General features: G+C 46.8%; 1 protein-coding gene across 1 annotated transcript; it reads left to right on the top strand.

Moving 5' to 3' along the window:
* Positions 1–1,309: 1,309 nt before the first annotated feature.
* On the top strand, positions 1,310–10,488 carry Art4 (ADP-ribosyltransferase 4 (Dombrock blood group)). Its single transcript, XM_021191697.2, has 3 exons — positions 1,310–1,934; positions 3,979–4,687; positions 9,258–10,488. Exons 1-3 carry the CDS (start codon positions 1,854–1,856, stop codon positions 9,368–9,370), a joined length of 903 nt encoding a protein of 300 aa, XP_021047356.1. The 5' UTR covers positions 1,310–1,853; the 3' UTR covers positions 9,371–10,488.
* The last annotated feature ends 2,192 nt before the right edge of the window (positions 10,489–12,680 follow it).

The following is a 12,680-nucleotide window of genomic DNA, read 5'->3' as shown; positions in this document are numbered from 1 at the left end:
GGCTTGCTCAGCCTGATCTCTTATAGAACCCAAGACTACCAGCCCAGAGATGGCACCACCCACAAGGGGACCTCCCTCCTTGATCACTAATTGAGAAAATGCCTTACAGCTGGATCTCATTGGGGGCATTTCCCCAAGGGAAGCTCCTTTCTCTGTGATAACTCCAGCCTGTGTCAAGTTGACACAAAACCAGCCAGTACAATAGTAAAATGTAATTGTCTTGTCTGCTGATGCAGCTGCATTGGTAGAGTGCTTGTCTAGCACAAAGGCCTGGCAGTCTGACCCCCAGTACCATAGAAACAAGTTATGATGGCTTACCCCTGCTATTACAGTACCCAGGAGGTAGAGGCAGAGGATCAAAGATTGAGTGTCAGCCTCAGTTCCATAGTGAGTTCAAAACCAGCCTCAGATATACGAGACCCTATCTTGAAAAAAAAATCCCTTGAAAAATTAATCACTAGGGCTGGACAGACAGACGGCTCTGCTGGGAAGGCACTGGCCATACTGCTCACAAGAACTCATAAGGCAGAACAACAACAACAGAATAAACACAGCACACACCTGCAGTCCCAGTGCAGGGAAGCAGACACCGGGCTTCGCAATCCATTTACCAAACCTGTGAGCTCCACCTATACACACACAGACATATACACACAAGCACACACACATACATACATACACACACACACACACACACACACACACGTGTGAGCGAAAAATAAATAAATAAAATGTTAATGGGAAACAGTATACAAAGCCTTGTGATTTCACTTCTGCTCTGTGTGTTGTGAGCATGTGGGTGGTGGGTATAAAGCCAAAATAGTGGCTTTCTCCAAGCAATAGTTTCAGATAATTAGTGTTCCTTCTTTTATGCTTCTATGACTTCGGAGACTTCAGACAGACCAATATTTAACATGGTAAAAAGAAAGCAGGACCTCAATTCCCAAGAACGGAATTTGGTTTCTTGTCACAGTTAGATAAGAGGTAGGGAACATAAACAATGTGTGTGAGCCAGCAGACTCTGAAAGGTCGGGGGTAGTGGAAGGACAGCCAGACTTGAGCAGGAAATGTGGTTAACAGTGGAAGGTCGGACTTAACTCCTGCCTGCGGGACTCATCACAGAATACAATAGATAGGAAACCTGAAGCTCTCAAAAGAAGTAAATATTCAAAGCTGTGACTCCAACAGCACACCCTCTCCCCTCCTCCCTGCCCCCCCCCCCCCGATGGAGATGTTTCAAACACACTGTGGAGAGGCAGCAAAGAACACACAACGTTAAAAGCCTGTGCTGCTTGCGGAGGGCAATCATCGGGCAGGGCTATCAGCAGCGCCAGATGAGCCTGACACAGGTCCACCTTAAGATCGCATCTCCCCAGCTGGGCTGCACATGCCACTGCCCAGGCTCACAGTGAAAGCCTGGGGCTGTAGATAATGGAACTTGGCCCCAAGTACTCCTGGAGCATGCCTTTTCTTGTCATTCTGGGAAAGCCAAGGCTGAGCTGTACAGCCTGACCCTGAACAGACCCTTGGCATTCCCCTGCATGCCGACTAGACAGAGAGACGGTTTTTGCCTTCTTTAGACTGTGCCGCGCACATCTGGCCTTTTCGCGGAGACTTCAACACTGCAAAGGCGCTAGACTTCTACCTTGGAGGAAGCTGTCGGTTGTTGCTATTCAACAGAAGTCACAGTTGCGGCAGGAGCAGAACCTCCGACACGGCTGGAAGAGAAAATGCCACAGGAGTTTATTCTGGGATGAGGCTTTCAGAGCAAAGAAGTGTTGCTGACATAAACCACCACAGCCGCCCACTGACCAGTAGCTCTAACGTGTCTACCACGTGCTACAGACAGGAGGATGGCACTGTGGCTTCCAGGAGGGCAGCTCATCCTGCTGCTACTGGTCTGGGTCCAGCAGACACCGGCGGGGAGCGCTGAGGTAAGGGCTATCGAGAAGTTGCTCTCTCATGATCAATGATGCACCAACAGGCTATTCACCTGGGGGCCACCTAAGTGCTAAGAACTTAGCCACTGGCAATCTACGAATAAACAATGTTAGTGAAGAGTGACGGGAAAATTGTCTTAAAAATTTAAATTATTTTGTAAGTCATAAATCTGGCATAATTGATGTGAGTGCCATTGAGTTATTTTCCTGATTCTTTTAAGTATTAAAATAATGTTTCCACAGGAGAAATATTGTAGAATAACCTACTTAACTTGAAACCGCTTTATACAGACAGCACACATTTGGAGTATTCTAATTTTAAATATCTATAGCCTAAAAATAAGCTAATGATAATGGATGACACAGGAAATATTTGAGATCTGGCGACATGTTACAAATGTGTCAGAGTTCATTTTGATATTTGACAGAATGTGATTCTTGGCTTGAATTAATGAAAGCTTGTTTTAAAATCTGGTGCACTGGTTAACATCATTCAATCAGTCTTAAAAATTGAGTCTAGATTGTGTATAACTAGACAGCATGTCATCATAAATCACACGGTTAAAATACCAAATCGTGTGTTCTCTAGCTCCACCCCCAACAACACTGACCTTGGGCAGAATCTTACCTCTGGGTGAGAACTGCTCATGAGAAAAGCATCACTGCATACAGTGCTCACTAACGAGCCAATAGAAGCCAGGGAACCTTTGTTCAAGTCTTCATTTCGGCACTCTCCAGACAATGCTCAACTGTCTCCCCACCTCAGAGGAGTGGCGCTCCCAGGCCCCACTCTGCTCTCCCAAAGGCTGCTTTCTTGAGCTTTGCATACGCAGCTGTATGCACAGGGTCTTCTCTGCTCTCCACCCTGGAGCCTGGCTAACCTTACGTTTGTGGCATAAGTGCTTCTCTGCCAAGACAAGCTGTTACCTGAGAGGTCTCAGTCCTGCCCTGCCTGTAAGTGGAGAGACAAGTCTGACAGGCTCTAGAACTTACTTTTAGTCCAAATTGCCACCAGGTTCAGAGGTGCGTGTGCCCCTGGGGCTAATTGAGGAAGAAGGTGATACTGCAGCTTCCTTGTTTGCTTTAGTTTTTCCCCTCCTTTTTCCCCTAAAATCTAAGTCAGCAAGAAGGTTTTCATTTACAGAAGTCTCTCTTGGAAAACCTAACGCTAGATTACGATTGGGTGGCTGGAAAGAGGGCTTGGTGGTTAAAGTGCTTGATGCACAAGGGTGAGGACCTGAATTCGGGTCCCCAGAGTGCACATAAAACCCAGGAGTGGAGGAATGCACATCTGGAACCCTAGCATGGGCAGTGAGTAAGAGTTGCAGAGATGGGCCGATCCTGGAGCTCCAGAGATCACTAGCCCAACCTCTCAGCTAAACTGCGAAGCTCCTGGCTTAGGGCATGACCTTGTCTCAAAAAAGTTAAGTGGAGAGTAATGGAGGAAGACCTATGTCATTAACCTCTGGCTTCTGTGTGCATGCACACACACAGCAAAATGCACAGTTCATAGTATATATATGAATATAAGCTTGCTTTAGTTTTAGTATGGTTGGGCTGAGAAAGAGTCCCACACTGCAATGCGGGCCAGCCTTGAACTTACAAGCCCTCTGAGACTCACGGCACCTCTTGTGTTTCGGCCTTCTAAGGATGATAAGCATGCGCCACCACCCCCAGCTCTTAACATGCTTTATGACACGCATGAGAGAATAGGAGGAGGAAGAAACTGAAGGAAATGGAGAGTATAATTAAACCAGAAGGTTAGAGCTCTATTGTCAACAGACTCAAAAATGGAAACACCATGAGTTCTACAGTAGAGCACACTTCCTCCCTGGGGAGATGAGCCTTGGAGCTTTCTGTGCCATTTATGAACAATAATAACCCCAGACCAGGTAGGCATAGCATGGAGTCATTATAGTGGGCACAGCTTGAGCATTCCGTGTAAAATACTCCAGCCAGCACTGTTGGGCACAAAAATCTGCAACCTCATTTCCATGTGATTTGAACAATGTAAATCAAGGTTTCTTTTTTCTCATAGGCTCCTCTTAAGGTTGACGTGGACTTGGCACCAGATTCCTTTGATGATCAGTACCAAGGCTGTAGCAAACAGGTGGTGGAGGAGCTAAATCAAGGAGACTATTTCATAAAGGAAATAGATACTAATAAGTATTACTCCAGAGCATGGCAAAAAGCCCACCTAACCTGGCTGAACCAGGCAAAGGCCCTCCAGGAGAGCATGACCCCAGTGCATGCTGTGGCCATCTTGGTTTTCACCTTGAATCTCAATGTGAGCTCTGACTTGGCCAAGGCCATGATCAGGGCTGCGGGATCTCCTCGGCAGTACAGTCAGTCATTCCACTTCAAGTACCTGCACTACTACCTCACCTCAGCCATCCAGCTGCTGAGGAAAGACAGCTCGACAGAGAACGGCAGTCTGTGCTACAAGGTATACCACAAGATGAAGGGTGTGAACATTGGAGCCAACGTGGGTTCCACCATTCGATTCGGCCAGTTCCTCTCTGCCTCCCTGCTAGAGGAAGAGACACAGGTGTCTGGAAACCAAACCCTGTTTACCATTTTCACTTGTCTGGGTGCCTCTGTGCAAGACTTCTCTCTCAGGAAGGAAGTCTTGATCCCCCCCTATGAGTTATTTGAAGTCATAAGTAAGAGCGGCAGCCCCAGAGGAGATTTGATAAACTTGCGGTCTGCTGGGAACATGAGCACGTATAACTGCCAGCTGCTAAAAGGTGAGCTTGCTCTAAATTGGGTCTGTCCGTGTAAGAGTCAGAAATCAATCTTCCTTTATAGAAGTTTTTTTTTTTTTTTTTTTCCTGAGTGGGCTAGGAGTAGGGAGTTGAAAACAGGGAAACCTGCCACCAGTCATGACAGGACTGACCACCTAAGTTTACTTTCTGCTTCATGTCCCTCCCTCCTCTACCTTTAAAACGGAAGAGCCTCTGCGGTGGTACCATATTAGGTCCTTATCCACTGGGCTATGTCCCAGCAACCCAGAAGTTGGTTGCAAACCTAGATACTACCAAACTCTACATATATGATGTTTCTTTCCTATATATATATATATGATACCACTGAATTTATAATAAGCCAAAAGTATTTTAAATGTTCACTCTCCCCACCCCACAATATCTTATTGTAGCTTACCCCCCTCCTTGCTATAATGTGACTCAACACCATGCGTGTATGATGAGAAGACATGAGGGAATGGCCTGGGAGGGTAGCATAGACAGCGTGGAAACGCTGAACAAAAGGATGATTGGCAGCCCACTAGGGATGGACCAAAATGACACAAAATTTCATCTTGCTACTCAGAAGGAGATCCAAGCTAGTTTATGAGTGGTGACATTTCTGAAATGCTTCATGTACAATTTTCAGAGCACATTTGACTAGAAATCAAGTCGTAAAAAGTAAAATTGATGACTTTATATTCTGTATTCTATGGAAAGCACAGATTTATTATTTTCTTTTTTAGATTTATTTATTTATTATATGTAAGTACACTGTAGCTGTCTTCAGACACTCCAGAAGAGGGCGTCAGATCTCGTTACGGATGGTTATGAGCCACCATGTGGTTGCTGGGATTTGAACTCTGGACCTTCGGAAGAGTAGTCGGGTGCTCTTACCCACTGAGCCATCTCACCAGCCCCGGAAAGCATAGATTTTTAATAAGCCTTGATTGTTGCCCAGGTTACAAGTACCGAGGAGCTGGACCATAGAGAAATAAGCCATGAGCTTAAACTGGTAGCAAAAGAAGATTCAAGGGAGGAAATATGAAAAGGAAAAGTTAAATTATTCTACACTGCCCTATCTCCCCTGTAATTATTTTGTTGCCCCTCACATGACCTATACTGGTTACCATAGTAACATGTTTTCATGTTTCTTAAAAGATTCAAAGTATGCCAACTAATGTTAATTTGTTTTCCTCCTTTAAGTGGTTTCTTTCAGCAAAACAATGTGTGCCAAACATACACACACACACACACACACACACACACACACACAATCTGCTCTTTATCACTGCATTTACAAAGAAGGATTTATGTCAAAATGTTTCAGATCATCAAAATTCTTGGCATGCTTTCTAGAAAATCCACAGGCAGCTGTTTGTAGTAGTTTAGTTTTACCTGTGACCTTTGCCAGTGACAAACCATGGTATTGTGGCCTTGGGGGAAGGACTTAGCCTCTGGGCCTGTGGCTTCCCATGAGAGAGGGTCGGCAGCAACGAGGCCCCGTGAGGATGCCTGAAGCCCCGAGCTGCTTCCTCTGCTGATGAAAGAGAAGCAATGCCTGCTTGGGGAAATGAGGGACAGAACCTAGGTGTGCCCTACCTGCTCAAACAGAAGCAAGAAACTGAAGGCCTTTGCAAGTTAAAGAGGGATAATGGCTTAACAGTATAGACATGTGCTTTAGTGGGACTGACAGAGAGGACAGAGACAGAAACAGGGGCTCTCCTACATGTCCAGTGCCCACTTTTTCCTGGGAAATCTTCTGAAGATTAACAGGAAGGTAAAGCTAATTTAACCTGGTAGGGTGGCATTAAAAAATACATATTTGGGGCCTGGAGAGATGGCCCAGCAGTTAAGAACATGTACTGGTTGGTACTGGCAAAGGGCCTGAGCTCAGTCTCCAGAACACACAACAGCCAGCCACAACTCGCTTTCAGTCCAGTCGCAGAGACTGAAGCATCAGCTTCCTCAAGGACCTGGCCTCACCGTGGGGAATGGCTCAGAGGAGACCCCTCCCTCGGGGGACTTCCATCTCAGTGTGGTGAGACAACCCAGAGTGAGAGAACCAAATGAACCACAGGGGAGGAGGTGGAGGCTACCACAGAATAGAACTGAGACAGACCAGGGGCTAGGAGATGGTGTGTGGGACTGATGTAGTATTAATGTGGCCGTTAAGGCAAGCACCAGAGAAGGTTACATTGAGTAAACGGGGAGGACACATCTGTGACACTGACTCTGTCTGCACACACCTGTGATACTCACATGCCTCTGTCTGCACACACCTGTGACACTCACATGCCTGTCTGCACACCTCTGACACTCACATGCCTCTGTCTGCACACACTTGTAACACTCACATACCTCTGTCTGTACACACCTGTGACACTCACATGCCTCTATCTGCACACACCTCTGACACTGACATGCCTCTGTCTGCACACACATGTGACACTCACATGCCTCTGTCTGCACACACCTGTGACACTCACATGCCTCTGCTACAATTTTATCAATTATGAGATGAAGACAAGGAAAATCAAACCCCATAAGTTTGTGGAGGGTTGAGTAAGTTAACAGATGTTGGAGGGTGCTGGTAATGAAGGCTGAGCCAGTTAGGCAGGTGTCACACAAGCTTGAGCACCTCAGTGTGGATCACCAGCAACCAGATTGTTGTGGTTCTAGCTCCCATTGCTTCTACAAACACCAGAAACAAACAGCAAGTCAGTTGAGGAGAAAAGTGCTTTATCAGCTCACACTTCCATGTTGCTGTTCATTATTAAAGGGAGTCAGGACAAGGACTCACACAGGGCAGGATCTTCCAGACAGGGGCTGATGCAGAGGCCATGGAGGGGTGCTGATAATTAACCTGCTCCCCAAGGCTTGTTAAGCCTGTTTCTTATAGAACCCAGGACCACTGGCCCAAGGATGATCCCACCCACAGCAGGCTGGGCCCTCCCACACTGATCACTAGAGGAGAAAATGCCCTATAGCTGGATCTCATGGAGGCATTTCCTCAACTGAGGTTCCTTCTGTTCTAATGATTCTAGCTGTATCAAGTTGATACACACACACACACACACACACACACACACACACACAAGCCAGCAAATACATTTAAAAAACATCCGGTGTGGTGACACACATCTATCAACCTAGAACTGAAGGGGACAGGTGGAATCCCAGCCTGAATGGCCGACCATTATAGCCAGTTAGTTCCAGGGTCAGGGAGAGACTGTCTCAAAAAATAAGGTGGGGAGTGATAGAGGAAAACCCTCAATGGCCTCTGGCCTCCACATGTATGTGCAGATGTTTACACATGCTCACATAGAAACATTAATACACACATTTTTAAAGCCAAGGGCTAAAAGCAGATCCAGAATAACTATCAAACATTAGCTTTCGTGGCAGTGGTGAAAATGATGATAAAGATAGGGACAAGGCTGTGGAGGGATGATGATGGTGATGGTGATGGTGATGGTGGTGAAGGTGATGGTGATGGTGATGGTGATGGAGATGGTGATGGTGGTGATGATGATGGTGATGGTGGTGGTGATGATGGTGATGGTGATGGTGGTGATGATGATGGTGATGGTGGTGGTGATGGTGGTGATGATGGTGATGGTGATGATGATGATGATGATGATGGTGATGGTGGTGGTGATGGTGATGGTGATGATGATGATGATGCCAGAGACAGCTGAGCAAGCCTCTGAACCTCTCCCTGTGCCTCTCTCTAGTCTCATATGCACAATAACTTGAGATCTGGGTCAGGAACCTAAGAGGATGCTGCCTGGGTTCCTGCTCTTGATACCATGACAGTTCCTTAAGGGACAAAGGGTGTATTTTGGCTCATGCTTGAGGAGATGCAGTTCATCCCGGTGGGGGAGGCCCTGTGACCTTCTCAGGGTGAGGCTACAGGAAACAGGAAGCAGACAAGAAACAGGGCCCGCCTCCAATGAGTAAGTCTCCCAGGACAGGCTGCGCCTAGACAGAGTCAGCACCCAGCACCACCAGCAGGAGGAGAGTTGTTTGGGTTTGGGTTTTTATAAATGACTGGTGTGAAAGGTTTCAATGAGAGAGTCGCTGTGTTATGTGGAAGCAGGGAAGACATGAGCTAGTTTCCAAAGAAAATGCTCTGCTGCTGGGGCTGGTGGCATGGCTCAGGAGTTAAGAGCCACTGCAGCTCTGCAAAGGAATACGGTTCAGTCCCCAGCACACATTAGGTGGCTCACAACCGCCCATATGCTACACTTGGGTATTTCAAAGCAAAAGGCAGAGGCGGAGGCAGGTGGATCTCTGTGAGTTAGAGGCTACCTGTCTACATAGCAAGTTCCAGACCAGCCAGGACTACAGAGTGAGACTCAATCCAAAGATACAAACATACATACATACATACACACATACATACACACATACATACTTCTGATGCACTGCCTCACTATGTAGCCCTGGCTGGTCTTGAACTCACAGAGAACCCCTTGCTTCTGGTACCCAAGTGGGAGGACTGAAGCCCTGTCCCTGAGCCTCTGCCACGGAGCTCATCTCTAAGTTGTGTCTTCTTTGTTTTTCACAGCTTCCAGCAAGAAGTGCGCCCCTGCTCCAGCGGTTATCGTCTGCCTCTTTTTGGTCACTGTTGTTATCTCATCCAACAGCAGAGAGCAAAGGAATCTACTGGCTCCTTTTTAAAGGAACTGCCTAAACTTTGTGCTCCTATTTGTGTTACCAGAGCCTGAGGCCCACACTTCCCACGATACCACAGAAGATGTGAGAGACAGAAAAGTTCGTGGGGGAAAAAACAACCCTAAGTTCAAATCCAGCCCTAAATAAAGCAGAAGGCTGTCTGAAACCCCTACCTAAAGGGATTTGGGATACTTTTTCCTGTTGCTGTCACCAAAACCAATCACAGAAGCTCAAAGTTCAGGACGAAAGCTTCTCTTGACTTATAAACGTACAGAACATCGTAGCCCAGAAGTGTTTGGTACCAGAAGCACCAGGCACTACAGAAGCAGATATCAGGCAGGATAGCAAATCTCAAGGCCTTCCCCTTGTGACTCACTTCCTCCAGCAAGGCTCCACCACTGGAAGACTCCACAGCCTCGAAAAATAATGCCACCAGAAGGAGGCAAAGAACGCAACACATGAGTCACTTTTAACATTCAAACTACAGCAAGGTCTTAGTGTTCAGTGTGCTCTGAAGAGATGAGAGATGGGAGTCCTGACAGACAAGAGCAGAACATCCCTGCTCTGCAAAGGGTTGCCCCCCACAGACCTGTCTTTGCTCTGCCCTCCACAGGAACCTCACAAAGGAACACTCTCCTGCAGCCAGTCAACCAGAACTGAAAAGCACCCTTATCACATTGCTACTGAAAGCCATGCCCGGCGTCTTCCTTGCCTGTCCATTTTCCATTTGCCCTTCTCAGTCTCTGGGCCTTTGTCTTACTCAGTGAAGACACCCAAGGACACCACTTGCCCATTACTTGGCCAGAGATCCATGACAAAATGGCAATCTGGTGACAGCCTATGAGACACAATTAGTTTTCTAAATTAGTTTTAGGAGCGCAGCATTCAGAATCTGTTTTGAATGATTACAAAAGCAGAGCACATGGGCGCTCTGAGTTGCCTGTAGCTGTCTCGCCACTGAGAGACGAGAATTTGCCTTCCTGAGAAACTAACTCAATGGAGGCAGCTCTGAGAAGCAGAGAGAAAGATAGGCAAGAGTGTGCGATAAGCCTCTAGCCAAACTGGGCCTGAACTATACAGTCAGCTTCATCATTTCATGGATTAATAAATGATGTCTGTGCTAACACGGGGTGGCTATGTTTTCTATCTCAAGCACTCGGAGAGGTTCAGGTGAGTTCAGACTTGCACTGTTTGTGTTTAAAACTAGTGACCCTAAGTAGTAACAGATCAAAGAGGAGCCAGTAGAGTGGCAAACGATCTTTCTCCAGAGATTTTTATTGGCTTTCAAGATCAGATCAATGTGCTCACAAAGCAGAGACATGTGGAAACCAGAGAGAGAGAGAGAGAGAGAGAGAGAGAGAGAGAGAGAGAGAGAGAGAGAGATGGAATGGGATGTGTTAGTGTGAGAATTCTTAGGCAATGGAGAGAGACAGAAAAAGAGACTGGAGCCTGATCTCCATAGACCTGGTTGTTTATTCCAGAACAGGGTGGGACAGACCCTCTCCCAAGGGAAAGGGGTGCCTGTGTCCAGCAAAGTCTCTTCATAGGGGTGGAGTGAGGGTATTGCCTGCACCCATAAGGGATAGAGCAAAGTCTCTCTCTCTGTGGGCTTAGGATGCAGCCATGGGGCACCACTGAGGTGCCAGGTGCAGGACAGATGATTGGCCGTTATGTGGCCACAGGAGCCAGCACCTCTGGCTCTCTGTTCTTTCTGTCTTCCCTGTGACAGGCTGACCCAGCAAGGTCATTTGTAGGCACCCTGACTTATGACCAAGGCATTCTACCAGTTAGTAAAAACTTCATCCATGCCTGTAAGCTCCTACATGCATATCCCCAGAACATTATTAAAAATTGGAATTTAGGCATGTTTCCTTATTGACTAGATGGAAACCTTTATTTCAAATCTGTATAGAAAAGTATCTGTTGTCGGGGGGGGGAGGGGTTGTGTGGACGTCAAGGTGAGAATATGGAAAAGCTGAACATCTCTGACCACCAAAATATTTGAGCTTCATTATGCACTAGGAGATGCAAAATATAAACTACCAAAGTTCAGAACTGGAAACATTTTCCACCCTTTCCCTCAGGAAGTACACAGTGTAAATGCAGACCCGATCTCTAAAGGCCCTGCTACTGAGGTACATGGAGGGAGGAGACTGGGGGCAACTTTGAGCTTTGGAGCTGTGACTACATGTGTCATTCTTGGCCCCTGGAAGAAGGAGATAAAAAAAGTAGCAGACTTGGAAACCAACGCCTGTGCCCCAGAGAGGGGCTGTGCTACAACTCAAGCAACAGAATGGATAGCTAGCTGTTGGATGCCAGGACTGTCTTAGGCAGGGTTTCTACTGCTGCAACCAAGCACAGTGACCAAAGCAACTTAGAGGGGAAAGGGTTTATTTGGCTTACTCTTCCATAGCACTGTTCATCATCAAAGGAAGTCAGGACAGGAACTCACACAGGGCAGGATCCTGATGCAGATGCCATGGAGGAGTGCTGCTTCCTGGCCTCGTAGAATCCAGGACCATGAGCCTAGGGATGGCATGGCTCAGTCTGGGCCCTCCCCCGTCAATCACTTAAGAAAATGCACTACAGGCTTGCCTACAGCCCTACCTTATAGAGGCATGGTTTTTTTAAATTGAGGTTCCCTCCTCAGATGTATATAATACTATCCAGCACAGAGAACAAGAATTTCCACAAATAATTCCTGTCAAGCCTTGCATAGGGTCTTTGGCAGATATCTATGGGACAGCTTTGCAGTGAGCCCTGGAAAGGTAACAGTGAAACGACATTGAAGAAAAAGAAGCCACCCAACATCTGGCACATAGTTGTTTTTTGTGCCATATAAATTCATTTATTGATCTGTGTGATAAGCAAAGTATCTTGGGCGTTAGAAGTTGAGAACAGGGTGAGCAAGATGATTCCACAGGTAAAGGTGCTGGCTGCATAGCTTAACAACTCAGATTTGATCTCTGGAGCTCACGTGAAGAGCCAGATATGGTCATGCACACCTGCAATCCCAGGACTTCTGCAGGGAGACGGAAAACAGACAGAAGAACCGCCATGAAACTCAGGGGAGGCCAGCCAAACAGAAACATCCAAAAGACCTAACACAAGGTGGGAGGGGAAACCAACTTCCAAAGGTTACCTTCTGATGGCCATACGCATGCCATGGGCATGCCCACAATCACACACACACACACACACACACACACACAGAGAGAGAGAGAGAGAGAGAGAGAGAGAGAGAGAGAGAGAGAGAGAGAAGTAGTAGTTACAAATCTCTCTTTTTTAACTTTTAAAAGTTGAATATACTTGAATA

This window comes from Mus pahari, chromosome 2 (genome assembly GCF_900095145.1).
Source record: "Mus pahari chromosome 2, PAHARI_EIJ_v1.1, whole genome shotgun sequence".
NCBI lineage: Eukaryota > Metazoa > Chordata > Mammalia > Rodentia > Muridae > Mus > Mus pahari.
Note: the sequence above shows the minus strand (reverse complement) of the source record. Positions and strands in the feature narration are given on the sequence as shown.

Coding starts and splice junctions, on each gene's coding strand:
- Art4 (XM_021191697.2), top strand. CDS start 1,854: ATGGCACTGTGGCTTCCAGGAGGGCAGCTCATCCTGCTGCTACTGGTC. Junction 1,935..3,978: donor CACCGGCGGGGAGCGCTGAG/GTAAGGGCTATC, acceptor TTTTTCTCATAG/GCTCCTCTTAAGGTTGACGT. Junction 4,688..9,257: donor TAACTGCCAGCTGCTAAAAG/GTGAGCTTGCTC, acceptor TGTTTTTCACAG/CTTCCAGCAAGAAGTGCGCC.